Source organism: Pristiophorus japonicus, chromosome 10 (genome assembly GCF_044704955.1).
Source record: "Pristiophorus japonicus isolate sPriJap1 chromosome 10, sPriJap1.hap1, whole genome shotgun sequence".
Taxonomy (NCBI): Eukaryota; Metazoa; Chordata; class Chondrichthyes; family Pristiophoridae; genus Pristiophorus; species Pristiophorus japonicus.
In genome coordinates, this window is record NC_091986.1 from 44468941 (window position 1) to 44489593 (window position 20653).

A 20653-nucleotide genomic window follows, 5' to 3' on the forward strand; every position below is an offset into this window, starting at 1 on the left:
ACACAGTATTCTAGGTGTAGTCTCACCAACGCCCTGTACAGTTGTGGCATGACTTCCCTACTTTTGTACTCCATCCCCCTTGCAATAAAGGCCAACATTCCATTAACCTTCCTTATTACTTGCTCTACCTGCATGCTAACTTTTTGCCTTTCATTTACAAGGACCCCCAGATCGCTCTCTATCTCAGCATTTTGTAATCTCTCCCCATTTAAATAATAATTTGTTTTATTTTTCCTACCAAAGTGAAAAGCCTCTCACTTTCTCACATTAGACTACATCTGCCAGATTTTTTTCATTCACTTTGCAGATTCTTTGCATGCTCCACACAATTTGCTTTCCCATCTATCTTTGTATCATCAACAAATTTGGTTACATTACACTCGGTCCCTTCATCCAAGTCATTAATATAGATTGTAAATAGTTGAGGCCCCAGGACTGATCCCTGTGGCACCCCAACTAGTTACAGTTTGCCAACCTGAAATTGACCCATTTATCCAGACTCGCTGGTTTCTGTTAGCTAGCCAATCCTCTATGATCACTCTTCCCAAGATCTTCAACTTGAACTCCACTTTCCTGCACTATCCCCATATCCCTTGATTTCCTTAATATACAAAAATCTATCAATCTCTGAAAGAGGTAATTGGAATAGTCAAGTCTAGAGGTAATAAAGGCATGGAGGATGGTTTCAGCAGCAAATGAGCTGAGACAGGTGCAGAGTCTGGCGATGTTACGGAGGTGAAAATAGGCTTCCTTAATTATGCCGTGGATATGTGGTCAGGAGCTCAGCTCGGGGTCAAATATGACACCAAGGTTGCGAACAGTCTGGTTCAGCCTCAGACAGATGTTGGTGGCTGGGAACGGAATTTGGGGCAGGGACCAAAGACAATGGCTTTGGTCTTCTCAATATTTAGTTGGAGGGAATTTATACTCATCCAGTACTGGATGTCGGACAAGCAGTTTGACAATTTAGAGACCACGGAGGGATCAAGGGAAGTGGCGGTGAGGTAGAGCTGGGTGTCATCAGTGTACAGGTGGAAACTGGCTCCATGTTTATGGATGATGTCACCAAGGGACAGCATATAGATGAGAAATAAGAGGGGGCCAAGGATAGATCCTTGGGGGATACCAGGGGTAACGATGTGGGGGCAGGTTGCAGGTGATTCTCTGGCTACAATTAGATAGATAAGAATGGAACCAGGCGAGTGCAGTCCCACAAAGCTGGAAGACAGTGGAAGTGAGTTGGAGAAGTATAGAGTGGTCAACTGTGTCAAAGGCTGCAGACAAGTCAAGAAAGAAGAGGGTTATATTGCCTTTGTCACAGTCACAAAGGATGTCATTTGTGACTTTGATAATAGCCATTTCAGGACTGTGGCAGGAGCGGAAACCAGATTGGTGGGATTCAAACATCGAGTTCCGAGAAAGATGGGCACGGATTTGGGAGGTGACAACACGATCAAGGACTCTGGAGAGGAAAGGGAGGTTGGAGATGGGATGGTAGTTTGCAAGGACGGTTGTTTTTTTTTGAGGAGATAGGTGATGACGGCAGATTTGAGGGAGAGGGCGACAGTACCTGAGGAGAGAGAACCGTTAACACTGTCAGCTAACACGGGAGCCAGAAAAGGAAGTTGGATGGTCAGCAGTTTAGTGGGAATAGGGTCAGGGAGCAGGAAGTGGGTCTCATACAGGATGAGCTTGGCGAGGTCATGAGGCGAGATAGGAAAGCAACTGGAGAAAGATGTGCGTTCAGGGCTAGGGCACGGGATACCTTAGAGGAAATTTGGCCCAGTGGGCTAGGGAAAGGAAGGGAAGAGGCAGAGGCAGCTCAACGGATCGTCTGAATCTTAGAGACAAAGAAATCCTTGAGTTCCTCATACTTGTTGGAGGTAAGGGTGGAGGAGACAGGGGAGAGATGTTTAAGAAGACGGTTCGCGTGGAGAATAGAAGCCGGGATTTATCTTTACATTCCAGAATGATTCTGGGATAGTGAGCAGTTTTGGCAGATGAGAATAGGACCCGATAATGTTTCATATGGTCCAGCTAGATCTGCCAGTGAATGGCTAAACCAGTTGTCAGCCATATCGGTTCACATCTGTGTCCCTTCGACTTAAGGGAGCAAAGATGAGGGCTGTACCAAAGAGAATGGCCAGGGTGAGAAAGAGTAATGGTTTTAATGGTAACTAGGGCATCAAAGGTGGAGGTGAGGGCGAGGTTGAGCAGATCGGTAGCTGCTAAAAGATCATAGTGAATAGAGGACCAAAGGCTAAACAGTTGGGATTTGAAAGTGCAGTTGTAAGTGAATTAGGAGTTTTTTCCCCCCAGGGACTGACACAGAGGGAAGTAGAGTTCGGAAAGGCGGGGTGGGGGGGGGGGGGTGATGGGAGAGGGGAATGTGGATGGAGAGCAAGAGGAAATGGTCAGAGATGGCCTTATCTGTGATTGGCACGATGGGAGTAGTGAGGCCACGAGAGATGGCAAGATCGAAAGGGTGGCTGTGAATATGGATTGGGGAGTTTACATGGAGGGAGAGATTAAGGAAGGATAGGAGGGTAGTGAACTCAGAGGAGAGAGAGCATGATGAATTGAGATGGAGGTTGAAATCACTGAGGATGAGAAGTCACTCGGTGCAGATGCAGAGGGAAGAAAGCAGTGAAGATATCTTGGTGAGAAATATATTTTAAGTTACTTGGGCGGGCGTTAGAGAATGAAAATTTTAAATGAGAGAGGAGAGGGGTGGAATAAGGTGAGATGCTCAAAGGAGGGAAAGTGCCGGATGAGTAGGGGGACAGACCAAGGTGTGATTTGGTGATGAGAGCCACAATGCCACCACGGCGGTCTGGGCGGGGCAAGTGGTGGAAGGTGTAGCCAGGCGGGGAGGCTTCATTTAAGGGCAAGGTGTCATCACCCCTCAGCTAGGTTTCCGTCAGGGCCATAATGTTGATGCAATCATCCACGATAAGCTCAGGGCTGTGTTCACAAGTGAACGGACATTCTGGAGGGAGATGCGGTGAGGGTCAGTGATGGCTGACCCACTGCCAACATCCACAGGGTCAGCGCTGGGGGGGGGGTTGGTGAGTTGGATGGGGAGGAGATTGGCAAGATTATTCCCCAGTGGGCATGCTGGGCGGGAAGATCGGCGAGAGAGTAGGATGGGACAGTTGGGATTGCTTCTTGTAAGGAGGTAGCGACGAGTGCCTCGATGGGCATTTGGAAGATGCCAAGCGAGACACAGAGGGATGCTGTGTGCTAATCTAAGAGGGAGTCAAGCTTGGGATGGCAGTGGAAGAGTTAGAGGGTCGAAAAGTACTGAAGGGTTAGGGTAGGGATTTGGGAGGGCAATATACCAAGAGGGGAGAAATGAAAGGAGTCATGATGACAGAAGAGTGAGGGCTCTAGGAGGGATAGAGAGAGAAAAAAGTGAAAAAGGGGGAGAAAAATAGTAGAAATATAGGTGATGGGCTCGGGTCCGGAGCAGCAGCCAAAATGCGCATGTGAATGGACACGGAAAACTCAAATTACATAGGTCTGTTTACAGTGCAATTATTGGGATCCATTTACCCTGGTAGTAAATAGGGAATAGATTGGAGACAATAGTAGGGCGACCAGAGCTAAAGTCAGAGATCCCGCGGTGGGATAAAGTTAACGTAGGTCGGGTGGAGTCAGCATGCCGTATCGATGAACTGTTGTCCAAGTTCGGAGACAGGTGTGGCAGGCAAGTGAGGTCCAGAAGCTATTTCAAGGAGCGCAGATATCTCGGGAGGTTGTGGGGCTTGAGGAGATTACAGAGATAGGGAGGGGCGTGGCTGAGGAGGGATTTGAAAACAAGGATGAGAATTTTGAAATCGAGGCGTTGCTTAACTGGGAGCCAATGTAGGTCAGCGAGCACAGGGGTGATGGGTGAGCGGGATTTGGTGCGAGTTAGGACACGGGCAGCCAGGTTTTGGAGGACCTCAATTTAGGTAGGGTAGAATGTGGCAAGCCAGCCAAGAGTATGTTGGAATCTGTTCTTCTTAGGCAGTCCCCCGGAGCCGAGGATGACTCGCTTCCACACTAATATGAGTTCTAATTGATGAGACTAATGCGGGATCTAGTCTCTGTCACAGGTGGGGCAGGTGGTGGTTCAAGGGACGGGTGGGTGGGTGCTTGGGTTGTCGTACGCTCCTTCTGCTGTTTGTGCTTGGCTTCTGCGTGCTCGAGGTGTTCAGCGCCTTCTCTGTGATTGAAAGGCTGCATTAGAGGGAGCAGCATGCGGCCCCAGCCTGCAAGACCATCAGCAGGCCGGGGCCATCAGAGGCAGCATACCACTGCAGGAGGGCGACGGCTGCAAAGTCAGGTCGCTGATTTCAGTGCGGGCAGGCATAACAGGAGGGGTGAAGGAACGGCAAGGATTTGTAGAAGGAAGTGACCGGGACCCAGGAGAGGCGTGAGTTTGGGGCCCAGAAGAGGCGAGGGCCCAGGGGCAGCACGGGCCAGCCCACACTGCGATATGTGTGCACGCTCGGTCCGTGCAGCAGAGCTGGTCTCCAATCGTCTTGGGTAATCCTTGCCACTGGATCAAGACCGAGTTCTGTCAAGCCCGTGTGGTGGCTGGTGTGCAACGGTCACCACACGTTAAAAAAATCCAAGCACAGGCATCTTCCACCCTCCAAGATATAGATCGGGACCTAGAATATTAGGTCCTTCATTGAAATACCTGTGAACTCATTCCTTTTTGGCATGGAAGCAAGTCATCCTCGCTTCGAGCGACTGCCTAGGATGATGATGAGATGCTTCTCCTCCATTTTGAGCTGTCTTAGGCCAGGGATTACCAAGTGTCGGTGGGGATGTTATGCTTTGAGGGTGTCCTCGAAGCGTTTTCTCTGCACTCCTGGGACTTGTTTGCCATGTCGGAGCTCGGAGTAAAGCGCTTGCTTCGGGCATCTAGTGTCGGGCATACGGATAACGTGGCCTGCCCATCGAAGCTGATCGAGCATGGTCAATGCTTCGATGCTGGAGATGTTGGCCTGAGTGAGAACACTGACGTTGGTGCGCCTATCCTGGCAATGAAGTTACAGGATTTTACGGAGGCAGCGTTGGTGGTCCTTCTCCAATGCTTTGAAGTGCCTTCTGTACATAGTCCATGTCTCTGAGGCATATAGGAGGGCGGGTGTCACTACTGCTCTAGACCATGAGTTTGATGCTGGGTTTGAGATGCTGGTCTTCGAACACTCTCTTCCTCAGGTGACCAAAGGCTGCACTGGCACACTGAAGGTGGTGTTGGAATTAGCATCGATGTCTGTCCTTGTTGACAGTTGGAATAGTCAAGTCTACAGTATCGGAAGACGCACTGATGGAGGTATTTCGGTGGGAATGAAGATCCTGGGAGTGTGTAGAATCGGTGGCGGGGCAGAAAGATGCTGGCGAAGTTAGAAATCGCCTTAAGAAGCAGCAAAGAAATGTACTTTGGCTCAGGAGACTGAAACATTAGCCAGGAACCAGACTGTAGTTGAAACTGAAAAACCAGTAGGACCAGTAATTCAGTCTCAGGCTCAGTAGATAACATAGCGGTGGGGGAGAGGGGTAAGGGCTGTAAGCTGATCCAAATTACTTTAAAATAAAAGCAACAAAGAAAGAATAGAAAGAAAGACTTGCATTTATACAGCGCCTTTCATGACCACTTCATTTGGAAATACACGGATTAATCAAGGACAGTCAGCATGGATTTGTTAAGGGAAGGTCGTGTCTGACCAACTTGATTAAATTTTTCGCGGAGATAACTGGAGGGTTGATGAGGGCGGTGTGTTTGATGTAGTGTATATGGATTTTAGCAAAGGTCCCACATGACTGGTCACGAAAGTAATAGCCCATGGGATCCAGGGCAAAATGGCAAGTTGGATCCAAAATTAGCTCAGAGGGAGGAAGCAAAGTGTAAAGGTTGATGGGTGTTTTTGAGACTGGAAGGCTGTATCCAGTGGGGTTCCGCAGGGCTCAGTGCTGGGTCCCTTGCTTTTTGTGGTATATATCAATGACTTGGACTTGAATGTTGTAGGTATGATTAAGAAGTTTGCAGATGACACTAAAATAGGCTGTGTGGTTGATAATGAAGAAGAAAGCTGCGGATTGCAAGAAAATATCAGTGTACTGGTCAGGTGGGCGAACAGTGGCAAATGGAATTCAATTCGGATAAGTGTGAAGTAATGCATTTGGGGAGGTCTAACAAGGCAAGGGAATACACATTAAATGGTACGACACTGAAATGTGTAAAGGAACAAAGGGACCTTGGAGTACAGGTCCACAGATCCCTAAATGTAGCAGACCTGGTCGATTAGGTGGTTAAGAAGGCATTCGGAATACTTGCTTTTATTAGCAAGGAGGTTATGCTTGAACTGTATAAAACACTGGTTAGGCCACAGCTGGAGTACTGTGTGCAGTTCTGGTCACCACATTACAGGAAAGATGTGATTGCACTGGAAAGGGTGCAGAGGAGATTTACAAAATGTTACCTGGACTGGAGAATTTTGGCTATGAGGTAAGATTGGAGATGCTGGGTCTGTTTTCTGTGGAACAGAGGAGGCTGAGGGGAGACCTGATTGAGGTGTATAAAATTATGAGGGGCCTGGATAGAGTGGATAGGAAGGACCTGTTTCTCTTGGCAGAGGGGCCAACAACCAGGGAACATAGATTTAAAGTAATTGGGGGGAGGTTTAGAGGAGATATGAGGGGAAACTTCTTCACCAAGAGGGTAGTGGGGGTCTGGAGCTCACTGCCTGAAAGGGTGGTAGAGGCAGAAACCCTCACCACATTTTTAAAATATTTGGATGTGCACTTAAAGTGCCGTAGCCTACAGGGCTATGGACCCAAGAGCTGGAAAGTGGGATTAGGCTGGATAGCTCTTGGTCGACCGGCACGGACACGATGGGCCGAAATGGCCTCCTTCCGTGCTGTAAATTTCTATGATTCACCGGACGTCCCAAAGTACTTTACAGCCAATTAAGTAGTTTAATCCGTGCCTTTGTTACCTCTAGACTTGACTATTCTAACGCATTCCTGGCTGGCCTCCCACGTTCTACTCTACCTAAACTGGAGGTCATCCAAAACTTGGCTGCCCGTGTCCTAACTCACACCAAGTCCCGCTCACCCATCACCCATCACCCCTGTGCTCGCTGACCTACGTTGGCTCCCAGTTAAGCAACGCCTCGATTTCAAAATTCTCATTCTTGTTTTCAAATCTCTGCATATCTCTGTAATCTTCTTCAGCCACACAATTCCCCTGAGATTTGCACTCCTCCAATTCTGCCCTCCTGAGCATCCCTGATTATAATCGCTCAACTATTGGTGGTCGTGCCTTCTGTTGCCAAGGCCCTAAGCTCTGGAATTCCCTGCCTAAATTTCTCCGCCTCTCTACCTCTCTTTCCTCCTTTAAGACGATCCTTAAAACCCAGCTCTTTGACCAAGTTTTTGGTCACCTGCCCTAATTTCTCATGTGGCTCGGTGTCAATTTTTTTGTCTTATAATACTCGTGTGAAGCCTCTTGGGGTGTTTTACTACGTTAAAGGCATTATCTAAATACAAATTGTTGTTGTTGTTGTTGGAGTGTAGTCACTGTTGTAATGTAGGAAACATGGCACCAATTTGTGCACAGCAAGCTCCCACAAACAGCAATGTGATAATGACCAGATAATCTTTTTTAGTGATGTTGTTTGGGAGATAAATATTTTTTAGTGGACCAGCGATACTGCAGTTGAGACTTACGGTATAGTCCAGTGCAGAAGCTTAGTGTTGATGCCCAGAGAAATCCAAGAGTTTTTTAAGTCCAAAATCTGACCAACGCTCACTGAGAAAAAACAAGGAGCAAGCACGGTCAGGGATTGGGCAGTAGGCAGAAGGTCCAGTTAACTTATAGTTGGGGCTAAAATCCAGCTGCTATAAGAGCCAAGGGAACTTAAAGATATGGAAGAGAGGAGATTGGGGGAGAGCAGGCAAAGGGTGGGAGCGGACGGATAAGGACAGAGGTGCTCCCTCGGGAGCTAAGCTGAATATTAAGTGGCCGAAACGAATTATCTGGTAAACCGCCTGAATCGATGGGGCGGGGAATAGAGGGAAATTGCCCTCTTTTCTTTTCAAAAATAATTGGGGCAGTGTTTGGAGTGGCAGAGGGCCGGAAGCGAGTTGGGTGTGGGGCGGAAGGTGTGATCAGCACCATAGGACGTGCTGCACCATGCTGACAATCAGCAACGTCTCCCCCCCCCCCACTTAAAGGGGAGGGACAGTGCGAGGCCTGCTTGGCGCCACCAGGGAGAGCTTTGGCCGGGCCAGTGGCACGGCACCCAAGAGTCTGCAGAGTCGGCCAGCAATTAGCGGAGCGCCCTCCCCTTTAAGGGCGGGCGCACCACCCAGCCACTGGCAGCTTCCAGCCGGCAAAAGCTGTTGGGGGCACTGACAAGCGGCCGATTGACTGCTGGAGGGCAATGTCGCTTCCGGGGCGGGGACCTGGCGGTGTGCGCTCTAATGATGTAATTATCGGCGTTTGCACAGGATCGGGGCCTCAAAAAAACACAAGTGCAATGTTCCGATCGTCGGAGAGTCCACCCCGACTGGGCAGAAACTCATTGCCACTCCGATAACTGCTCTTTTTTAAAAAACGGGCAATTTCAGCCCCTAAATTACTTCACTCATACACCTTTACTTAATGCTAGTTAAAATTAGACAAATTTGAGGAGTTTAGAAAATTAATTGGCATACTAAGCACAAGAGGTAATCTAGACATAATTAAAAGGTAATTTTTTCCAAGTATTGTACTGTAATACAGATCATAGAATCTTAGCATCATAGAAATTTACAGCAGTAGATTATCAATCTAATTGATAGGTTACATTTCACAATTCATGATCGGTTGCAATTGATATCCTTGGGGACACAAATCAATTTTCTTTTGCCCCCCCCCCAGCCGCCCGCCCCCCACCCCCCACCCCTCCTCCCTCCCCTCCTTTGTGGCTCTGAGTAGTCAGCAACTCATACAGATGAGGCAGTACGAGGTTCCATCCTTGAGTTAACTCATCTCAACCTCACTCCAGACACTTGAGCATATAATCCAGGCTGACACTCCCAGCACAGTACTGAAGGAATGCTGCACTGTCGGAGGTGCCGTCTTTCGGATGAGACGTTAAACCGAGGCTCCGTCTACCCGCTCAGGTGGACGTAAAAGATCCCATGACACTATTTCGAAGAGCAGGGGAATTCTGGCCTCAACCAACATCACTAAAACAGTTTATCTGGTTATTTATCTCGCTGCTGTTTGTGGGAGCTTGCTGTGCGTAAATTGGCTGTCGCATTTCCTACAACACTGACTACACTCCAAAAGTCAGAGATATGGACCATATACAGTAGACGCCTCAAGTCGCTGGAGTACCACCAATGATGTCTCCGCAAGATCCTGCAAATACCTTGGGAGGACAGACCAACATCCTCAGCATTGAAGCACTGACCACACTTGATCAGCTCTGCTGGGCAGGCCACATAGTTCGTATGCCGGGCACGAGACTCCCAAAGCAAGCGCTCTACTCGGAACTCCTTCATGGCAAACGAGCCAAAGGTGGGCAGAGGAAACGCTACAAGGACACTCTCAAGGCCTCCCTGATAAAGTGCAACATCCATCCCCACTGACACCTGGGAGCCCCTGGCCCAAGACCGCCCTAAGTGGAGGAAGTGCATCTGGGAGGGTGCTGAGCACCTCGAGTTTCATCGCTGAGAACATGCAGAAATCAAGCACAGGCAGCGGAAAGAGCGTGCGGCAAACTTGTCCCACCCACCCCTTCCCTCACCGACTATCTGTCCCACCTGTGACAGAGACTGTGGCTCTCGTATTGGACTGTTCAGCCACCTAAGGACGCATTTTTAGAGTGGAAGCATGTCTTCCTTGATTCCAAGGGACTGCCTATGATGATGACTCTCCAAAAGTACTTAATTGGCTGTAAAGCACTTTGGGATGCCCTGAGGTTGTGAAAGGCGCTATATAAATGCACATTCTTTAGAATCACAGAGCACAGGAGGCCATTCGGCCCATGGTGCTTGTGCCGACTCTTTGAAAGATCTGTTCAATTAGTCCCACTCCCCGCAACCTGCTCTTGCCCCATAGCCCACCAAATTTTACCTGTTTCGAGGATTTATCCAATTCTCTTTTTGAAAGTTAGTGTTGAATCTGCTTCCTTTCAGGCAGTGCATTGCATATTTCTTTAATTTTAGCAGCTGAATTTGCTGCAGCAACACATACCTACCTCATGGAAGAGCGTTTTAGTGTCTGGTGGAGCGGATCTACTTTGTTGGGCATTAGATCAGTGAGACTCTGGTTCAGCCCAGCCTTCTCTTTAACTGGGATTTGCAGCAGCCATTGATTGACAGCGGTCCCGGGCTCAGATGGACATTAATGGGGCTTCTCCCCTCACTCACCTGCAAAGATCGCACCGTGCAAAACCTGCGGAAGCTCAAAGTTCGAGTCCGTTTCACTTCCCCGGGTGACTGAGCCCAGCAAACCGGAATAGTGGGAGCGGCTTTCACTAATGCGCCAGAGTTTCAATGCAGAGCCACACAGTGGGCTTTTGTGTGTGTGCGTCTGCCTGATGCTTATTACTAATTATGAGTGCACGCAGATAATTTTGGGGGGCAAGATTTGGAAGTTGCCAACTCTCCGGGATTGCCCTGGAGTCTCCTGGAATTAAAGGCGAAACTCCTGGAGACAGCTGAGAGAAAAAAATCCAAACGTTTTGTTTGTTGGTTAGCAAAATAGTGGAGATTGAGGAGGGGAAAAGGTTGATTGACAGTCAAGACTTACCATTCGGGTAATGAAGAGTGTCTTTGCTTTCTGATTGGTGTAGGAAGGCGGGCACCGTGAGGATGGACATGTCGGGCGACTAATGGCGATGAAACCTCCTGGAATATGTCCAACCAGAGTTGACAACCCTATTCGGAATTGACTTTGATGAAGTGGCCTGAATGGGAAAGGTTTGAGTTGATACTCGAGACAGGTGACGGTGTAGATGAGATATGTTGTCAGTGAGCGATGAGTTGAGGAAATTGCAAGCTCTGGAGAACGTATCTCTGACTTGCTCGTTGCTTCTAACCAGACGTGTTGCTTGCATTGTAGATGTGCTCAGTCGCAGCTGGGAATGACCTCGCGGATCGCCAAGGCTTCAGGATTGCCCTGAGCAACCCCGGGAGAAAAATCATAGGGGGTGTTAAAAGATTATGGGGGAGAAATTCCCCAGCACAGACAGTAACCGGCTTGGGGCGGAACTTTCTGCAACCGGCGCTGGGGTCCCGTCCCGGCCGCGAAATTGCAGTTAGCGCCCCTCACAGGGACTGGAGCGCAATGCCGTGCGCTCCACTTTTGGTCAGCACTACGTGAATGCTCCACGTAGGGCAGACGCTCTTCAACGTCCCTCCCCTTCGTCTAAAGGGGAGGGCTGCTGCGGACTCTGCATGGTCTCTGATGGCCTCCAGGGCAGTGTGATGCTGAGACTGCAGCCCCCCAAAACGAAGTGCCGGGCTGCACGATAGCGGCCGGGACCACGCAAGGGGCAAAGAAGTCAGCAAAACTCGCGACCTCCTTTTTAACTTCCATCCCCCGAGCGGATGTCGGCCTCGTTCACGAACCACGAGGCTGCCGCTGACATTGCTCGCGGCAGCCTAGCGGGGCACCGGGCAAAATCCACTGCGGAGCGGAAAGGGGTCGACGTTGTCGCTGGTTGGGCAGCAGCCCGGGGCATTACCATGCTATCGCCTCCACTAACTTCCCGTACAATTTCTGGGGCAGCCAGTAGCGCCCCCTCCAGGTGAAAAGTGTTTTATGCCCCGTTAGCGCCCATGGAGGCGCTAAGGGGCAATTTCGACACCTGTGTGTTCATTTTTAATTTTCCTTGAACACTTCTGTTACTATAAAAATATTGGAGAGGGGGGAAAAGGATGGTGGTCAAGAATCATCCAATCGGGTAAGGAAGAGTCCCTCTGCTTTCTGGTTGGTTGAGAGGCAGGGCACACAGTGAATGGACATGTTGGGCGACCAATGGTGGAGCGGAGCACTTAGAAGCAGGTCATATTTTTCCTACACATTTGACATGTATGCTTGGGGTTACTAGTCGCTGTCGGAGGTCATTGGGCTATGTGCATGTGTGTGCGCGCCAGCAATATAAAGCAAACCACCATGTAATGTTGGCACTTTGGCCCTGAATAAAGTTGAGCCAGGTTTGCACCTGAGTGAGTTTACAGTATTCAGTCTATCAAGCTTTAACATACATAACATTCATGGTAGATTTCCATTATTTCCTTGATACAAATACTTAATTAATTTGTTTCTTCGTCCCTTCTCAAAACCTTCCTCTTTATCACATTATCTCCTACTCAAATTCATGTGGATTTCTGGATCAGAAACTGTTGTTGGTGCAACATCAGTTAGACACATTTTCCCCACTGTTGAATCTACAATGAGCACGCATGAACCAATGATCATTTGCTGTGGCTCCTGGTTAAGCAATGCATTGATTTCAAAATTCTCATCCTTGTTTACAATTTACTCCATGGCCTCGCCCCTCCTTATCTCTGTAATCTTCTTCTTTCTCTCTCTCTCCTCCCCCCCCCCCCCCCCAAGACATCTGTGCTCCTCAAATTCTGCCCTCTTGAGAATCCGTTGGTGGCCGTGCCTTCAGCTGCCTGGGCCCAAAACTCGAACTCCCTGCCTAAACCTCTTCGCCTTGCTTTCTTCCTTCAAGACACCCCTTAAAACCTACCTCTTTGAGCAAGCTTTTGGTCATCTGCTGTCATTTATTCTTATCTGGCTCGGTGTCAAATTTATTCTTGTCGTCTTATAATACTCCTGTGAAGCGCCTTGGGACATTTTACTCCGTTAAAGGCACTATATAAATACAAATAGTTGCTGTCCGCTCTGAGGCCTCCACTCCCACCCCCCCCCAATAACCGAGCAGAAGCTTCAAGAGATCCTGCAGCCCTCCTCCATGCTCTCTGCTGTTTTGAGTCATCATCCTTCTATGCCATGGGGTCATTCTAGGCATTGCCAAATCTGGTTGGATATATTCATAGAGGTTTCATTATACACAATTGGAGAAAACATAGAATCATAGAATGATACAGCACAGAAGGACATTCAGCACCTCGTGCCTGTACCGGCTCTTTGGAAGAACTATCCAATTGGTCCCACTCCCCCTGTGAAGCGCCTTGAGATGTTTTACTATATTAAAGGCACTATATACAAATTGTTGTTGTTGTCTGCTCTGAGGCTGTCGCTCCCACCCCCACGAACAGAGCAGAAGGCTAAAGTTTCCTCGAAGTCAGGAGTGGTCCACTCTCCCAGATCCCACTCAAAACAGCAGGAGCATTATAAGACAAAACAGAAGCTCCTCGCGATCCTGCAGCCCTCCTCCATGCAGCCTGTCCCGAGGGGGCAGAATTAGAGGAGCACAGACATCTCGGGGAGGCGCGGAGATTACAGAAAAAGGAAGGGGTGAGGCCATGGAGGGATTTAAAAATAAGGTTGAGAATTTTGAAATCGAGGTGTTGCTTAACAAAGTAGAACAAAGATTGAGTGTAAAAGCATATTTTAATGACAATAAAAATGTTTTACACTTTAAAATATATACAGTTCATAACATGCCATTAACGTACCTATTGGACAAGCAAGTTTCAATATAAACTCATTGTCTGTTTAAATGTTCCCTTTATATTGTGGAACTTCTCAAGATGATCCAAAGGAAGGCATACTTATAAACTATGCAAGACACTTTCACACAAAAATGAAAAGATCGAATGTTTTCATTCAGGTGCAGAGGGGTCTTGCTGTGATGTCTCCACGTCGATCCGGGCAACATACAGGGTTTCAAGCAGGGAAAACTAAACAGAAGCCAGTTACTCCCCATCTCTCTTCATATCCACTTTGGACCCAAGATCAAAGTATTTTCTAAATGGCAAGAAGCTCAGAACTGTGGAGGAGCAGAGAGATTTAGGGATCCAAATACAGAAATCATTAAAAGGCTAGTGGACAGGTACAACAAATAATTCAAATAGCTAATGGAATGTTGGCCACTGATCTCAAGTGGGCTGTAATACAAAGGGGCGGATGTTATGCAACAGTTGTATAAAGCTCTTGATGGACCACATCTGGAGTACTGCGTTCAGTTCTGGGCACCGCACCTCAGGAAGGATATATTGGCTTGGGAGGGTGCAGTTTCGCCAGAATGATGCCGGGGTCAAAAGGGTTCAATTATGAGGACAGGTATAGACTATGCTTGTATTCCATAGAGTATTATCATCATCATCATCATAGGCAGTCCCTCGGAATCGAGGAAGACTTGCTTCCACTCTTAGCATGAGTTCTTAGGTAGTTATACAATCCAATACGAGAACCACAGTTTCTGTCACAGGTGGGACAGATAGTCATTGAGGGAAAGGGTGGGTGGGAGGGACTGGTTTGCCGCAAGCTCCTTCCGCTGCCTGCGCTTGATTTCTGCATGCTCACGGCGACGATATTCGAGGATCTCAGCGCCCTCCCGTTTGTACTTCCTCCACTTCAGGCGGTCTATGGCCAAGGACTTCCAGCTGTCAGTGGGGATGTCGCACTTTATCAGGGAGTCTTTGAGGGTGTCCTTGTAACATTTGCTCTGCCTGCCTTTGACTCGTTTGCCGTGGACGAGTTCCGAGTAGAGCGCTTGCTTTGGGAGTCTCGTGTCTGGCATGCGAACTATGTGGCCCGCCCAGCGGAGCTGATCAAGTGTGGTATAGAAGATGAAGGGTTGATCTAATTGAGTGTTTAAGATGATTAAATTAGTTGAAAAAGGTTGCAAAACTATTTCCTCTGGTGGAGGGAGTCCAGAGCAATGAGACAAGTACCTTAAAAATTAGAGCCAGGCCATTCACGGGTGATGTCAGGAAGCGCTTCTTCACACAAACGGTAGTGGAAATCTGGAACTCTCTCCCCAAAAAGCTGTTGAGGCTGGGGGTCAATTGGAAATTTCAAAACTGAGATTAAATAGATGTTTGTTGGGTAAGGGTATTAATGGTTACAGAATCAAGGCAGGTAGATGGAGTTAAGGTACCGATCAGCTGTGATCTAATTGAATGGTGGAACAGGCTCAAGGGACTGAATGGCCACCTCCTGTTCCTATGTATTCTACCTCCTGCAGGTTCAAACTCATGGCATTCTACAACTTGTGATACTGGATCCATGGGATTTATCAGATTCGAGCAATACCATTGCCAGGTCCAAAGACCAAAAGTTTTATAGTTGTACTTTCCAGTCTGGCACCCTTGGGACCTGACCAGTGCTGATCTTAGCGTTGTCAGCTGTACCCTAGACTTACTGGGTACTGCTGACAACAACCCGGCCGTGTTCTGCGCATGCGCTGTGCAGAAGCCTACTGCGCAGCATTCCTCAGGCCAAGCTTTGGTGCCTCAGTCAGCCGCCGCACTCCTCACTCCCTCTTCGCGCTGACCTGACCAAGGAGGGAACACCGGGGGCAGTGAGGAGAAGAGCAGCCGCCAGCTCCAGGACACATTGCAGGTCGTGACTCCCTGCCGGGAATGATGCTGGACCAGGGATGTTGCAAGACCAGAGAGCCCCGGACTGGAGAGGTACAACCTGTATTTGGGTTTGGAAAGGGGTTTCCAAGTCAATGGGCCAGAATTTGCGGTGGGTATGACTACGTACTCAGAGTGCGCCATTGTACCACCTTTGAAATGGACAAGTTTGGCCGAATTTGCAATCTGTCACGTTCTGACTTAACAGATCATCCACACTAACATTGAAAATCTAATTGCTGACACATAGTTGGGCTAATTGCCCATCAATTACATAGGAAAATTTCACGGCTGGTGGAAATAGGGCCCGTTTCCACAGTGCAAGAGGAACAAATGCAAGCAATTAAAACATTTAGGAGGACAGAAAGCATTTTAGGATTTTGTCTGCGGAAAGCTTGGAGGAAGCATTTGCTTCATTAGTAGAAATTATTTATTTGTTTGGCATCCATGTGGAGCATAAGCTTAAAAAAAATCCAAACAATGTATAGATGTTTATCCCGGAAGGCTCTAGTAATTAGGTTTTTTTCCTTTTCCGGAGATCATAAATGAATGAGACACCTTCTGTTTGCTGCGTGGGCACCAGGCTCACGTGATCCAGGTATGCTTGTGCTCACACTGCACTCAGTTACACTGCCCTCGAGTACACAGCGTCAAACAGCAAGCTCGCAAAGCAAGGTCCCCATCGGGTAAGTTCACATTCTGTTCAGATGTCGGCGGCAGATTCCGTAGCTACACTGCCGACCGCAAAAATCCAGGTCACACGTTGCTGCAAAAGGCTGCAGAAGCTGAGTCATTTGCAACATTTAAGAAAGGGAGGGAAGGAAAGAAAAAAGGAAAGGAGGAAAAGGAAGGGAGAGAAGGAAGGCTTTACAGCCACTGAAGCACTTTTTGAAGTGTGGTCACTGTCGTAATGCAATATAACAAAACATGCATGAGGAATTGGATAAACATTTGGAGAGGAAGGGTCCAGGGAAATGGGACTAACTAGACATGGAGCTACAAAAGCAAGGTGGAAAACTGGCTTGTGCTGAGCTTTCTGTGGGAGTTCGATTCCCTGGTGTTTGCAGTTAACCATTTGTCAGGCAGGAATGTTTTGAACCAATAACAGTGAACTCTTGTAGATTTAGTTATCCTTTAAATTGCTCCCATCATCGTTCCCCCTTCATTTGTTCAAGTCTTTTCTTCAGCAAGTTGTAGTTCTCCACAATCCCTGGCGAGGCTGAATCAAGCTTCAGAGCCACCTCGTAACGTTCCTTGGCCAGATCGAATCTCCCCCAGCGATGGTAAAGTACGGCTGCAGCGAAAGGACAAACCATCAATCACCCAAACACAGATAAAATGTATTTGCCTTGTAGACTGTTTGGTGTTCTCGGAAAAAAATGGAAAAGGAAAGTAGTGCAGAAGCTGGGTTGGCTCTCCTTAGAACAGAGGTTAAGGGAAGATTTGGCAGAGGCGTTCACAATTATTAAGGGTTTTTATAGTAGATAGGGAGTAGATAGGGAGAAACTGTTTCCACTGGCAGGAGGGCCAGTAACCAGAGGACACAAATTTAAGGTAATTGGCAAAAAATTCAAGGGGGAGATGAGAAGAATTTTTTAAACGCAGCGAGTTGTTGTGATCTGGAATGTGCTGCCTGAAAGGGCGGTGGAAGCAGATTCAATAGTAACTTTCAAAAGGGAATTGGATAAATACTTGAAAAGAAAAAATTTGCAGGGCTCTGGGGAAAGAGCAGGGGGAGTGGGACTAATTTAGCTCTTTCAAAGAGCCAGCACAGGCACGATGGGCCAAATGGCCTCTTTCTGTGCTGTGTGTTTCTACGATTCAGTATGAGCTGCTCCTGGGATTATGAATAAGGTGTACTACTGGGTAAATATAAAGGGAGCTTTATTTTGTATTAACCACATCCATAAATATCTGTTCAATACTAATGGACCTCTAAATGCTGGGCCTCATTTCAGATATACACTTGAGGTTATTGCTCAATGGAAAAGCCATTTTCCCCTCCAATTTTCACCCATAGTTATACTAGTGAGCCTAATATCAAAATGTCTTCCCCTTAATAGCTCTCTCTCATTGCACACCAACACTTTACATTTATGCAGTGCCTTTAATGTAGTAAAACGTCCCAATCCGCTTCACAGAAGTAATTATCAAACACAATTTGACACCGAGCGACATGAGGGGATATTAAGAGAAAGTGTGGCAAATTTTAAGGAGCGTCTTAAAAGGAGCAGAGAGAGGTGGAGAGGTTTAGGGAGGGAATTCCAGAGCTTAGGGCCCAGGCACAGCCACCAATGGTGGAGCGATTAAAATCAGGGACGGGCAAGAGGCAGAATTGGGGCGCAGAGATCTCAGAGGGTTGTAGGGCTGGAAGAGGTTACACAGGGAGGGACGAGACCATGGATGGATTTTGAGCAGTATATTTTGATTGTATATGTAGAATATGTAGGCTGGAGGACCCCGTGATAGATATAGGGAGGGGTGAGGCTATGGGGGGATTTGAAAACAAGGATGAGAATTTTGAAATCGAGGCGTTGCCGGACCAGGAGCCAATATCGGTCAGCGAGCACAGGGGGTGAAGCGTGAGTTCGGATAGCAGCCTCAATACAGTTCTTAATAGGCACGAGCTCACAACACTGTCGTAATTTGGCACAAACTCTTTTTTGGATGCACACTAAAAATCTTCATGATAAAATGTATTTACTTTCAGGAATCATTGAATTTTGGATTTTCATTTTAAAGCTAATTAATCTGCAATAATACAATCATTTTTTAAGCTATCTTTAAGCTATTGCAGGGAATGTTAGCGAGGTTAAAGTGCAGGTACTGACAGGAAAAAATATTCTCCATACAGTAACACAATCTGAGAAGATAGACAGCTCTGCTATTAAAAGCAGCAAGTAGTTTGAAGTACTTTCAGATGCTTAAAAATAACACCTACCTAAATTCCCATGATAGCTTGCTATTGTCGGATTAATCTGAAGTGCTTTTAGAAACAGACTTTCAGATTCCTGTACATACAAAAGCAGTTAACAGATCAGACTTGTTTACAGGTAAAATCTTAAAATTATTAACTTAAAGGAACACAACAGAATAAGGTCCAAGATTAACTTTATTCATAATGAGTCATTTGGAATAACTGCATGATTTTGTGCCCGTTCTGTTCTTTCTATTGGCTAAGTGTCTGTAGTCTGTGTTTCTTAGCTTTCTAATTGTTATTGTCAGCTGTGGCTCAGTGGGCAGCACTCTCGTCTCTGAGTCAGAAAGTCAGAAGGTCGTGGGTTCAAGTCAAACTCCAGGGACTGGAATACAAAATCCAGGCTGACATTCTAGTGCAGTGCTGAGGGAGTGCGGCACTGTTGGAGAGGCAGTACTGAGCGAGCGCTGCACATTCGGAGGGGCAGTACTGAGGGAGCGCTGGACTGTCGGAGGGGCAGTACTGAGGGATTGCCGCACTGTCAGAGGTGCCGTCTTTCAGATGAGACATTAAACTGAGGTCCCGTTTGCCCTCTCAGATCGAGTAAAAGATCCCATGACACTTTTGAAGAAGAGCTGAGGAGTTTTAGCCAATATTTATCCCTCAACCGTCACTAAAAATTATCTGGTGGTTATTGCATTGCTGTTTGTGGGAGCTTGCTGTGTGATAAGTTGCTGTTGCGTTTCCTTCATTACAACAGTGACTACACTTCAAAAGTACTTCATTGGCTGTAAAGTGCCTTGGGATGTCCAGAGGATGTGAAAAACGCTATCAAAATGCAAGTCTTCCTTTCCTAGATATTATCGACACTAACCGAGAATCAAAACACCCTTAACCATTGCCAATGTCTTGCAAACAAACTTCCAGACTATAATATTGTCAGTTGTTATGGGGTGCAAGATGTCACCTTGCTGAAAACAATGTTACATTTCATAGAGCACTAATTATGTTAAACCAGGAAAAGTAAAGGAAATTATTGAAAAAAAAAGACTCGCATTTCTATAGCATCTTTCACGACCTCAGGATGTCCAAAGCGCTTCTCAGTCAATGAAGTAGTTTTTGGAGTGTAGTCACTGTTATAATGTGGGAAAAGGGGTGGCCAATTAGCACACAGCAAGCTCCCACAAACAGTAATGTGATAATGACCAGATAATTTGTTTTAGTGATGTTGATAGAGGGATAAATATTGGCCAGGACACTGTGCATAAGTCCCCTGCTCTTCTTCAAAATAGTGCCATGGGATTTTTTACATCCACCTGAGCGCGCAGATGGGGCTTCGGTTTAATTTCTCATTTGAAAGACGGCACCTCCAACGGTGTAGGGCTCCCTCTGCACCGCACTGGAGTATCAACCTAGAATTTGTTCTCAAGGCCCTGGAGTGGGACTATGAACCCACTACCCTCTGACTCAGAGGTGAGAGAGCTGCCCACTGAGCCATGGCTGATACGGTTTAAAATGGTGTGAAAACACACAGTAAGAAGCATTTTACCTCACCTACCCTGGAGTAGAATTGTATGTGTTTCTCTTATACCTGTACTTTAAAAATAAACCAGTACAAAAGTTCCCAATTTGTGACAACTCACCTTGTATTTTTTCAATTTACCAAGCACATTCGCAAAGGAAAACATAATTGTGTGATCACCGGGTAGCAATTTTACGGCTTCTTTTCCGACTATTTCAGCTTGTGCTAAATTGCCTGTTATTAAAACAACACTGATTTAGATATTAAAATAACAGGCATTTCCAGCAATTGCAACTGGTTAGAGTTTCCGCTCTGTTGCGCTGGGGATTTTGTTGTAATTCACCCGAAAGCAGCATGACCGGCGCCAAAGATCATGGAATTTTAAGCGCAAATTGCATTCAGCGCAACTAGAGTTCCTGCCAACTTTTGCGCTCGTTTAAAAAACATTGCGCTGGAAGCCAGCCCTGCCCACAAAACTGGGCATGCCCCGGGTGCATTAATCTCCATGCCGAGTTTCCGCTCACTGCTCTCATTTCCGGGGTTCGAGGAGGCTCCAAAAGTTAAGCTGAAACCTTTGGGTGCAAATATACCAATAGGAATGCTTTGAAAGCTTTTAAATATATTTTTTAATTTACGAAGAAACTCACTACGGTACCGCC

The 20653-nt window shown here is 47.1% G+C and overlaps 2 protein-coding genes across 9 annotated transcripts in view; both read right to left on the reverse strand.

The window, feature by feature from the left end:
* Positions 1-11689, reverse strand: part of LOC139274975 (gamma-glutamylaminecyclotransferase-like) — a 38975-nt gene extending 27286 nt beyond the window's left edge. Inside the window, exon 1 of one of the 4 annotated variants that reach the window (XM_070891783.1) lies at positions 10805-11689. The gene's annotated coding sequence lies outside the window, so the exon portion shown is untranslated. The other 3 variants (XM_070891782.1, XM_070891784.1, XM_070891785.1) reach the window with 3 other exon arrangements.
* A 1874-nt stretch (positions 11690-13563) lies between these two features.
* Positions 13564-20653, reverse strand: part of tmtc4 (transmembrane O-mannosyltransferase targeting cadherins 4) — a 62289-nt gene continuing 55199 nt past the window's right edge. For 4 of the 5 annotated variants that reach the window (XM_070891779.1, XM_070891778.1, XM_070891777.1 and 1 more), the window contains exons 16-18: positions 20116-20228; positions 18497-18566; positions 13564-16849 (exon numbers count right to left, since the gene is read on the reverse strand). In XM_070891779.1, coding sequence (XP_070747880.1) covers positions 16704-16849; positions 18497-18566; positions 20116-20228 — 329 coding nt within the window. In that variant the 3' untranslated portion in view covers positions 13564-16703. The remainder of the gene's footprint in view (positions 16850-18496; positions 18567-20115; positions 20229-20653) is intronic. The other variant, XM_070891781.1, reaches the window with a different exon arrangement.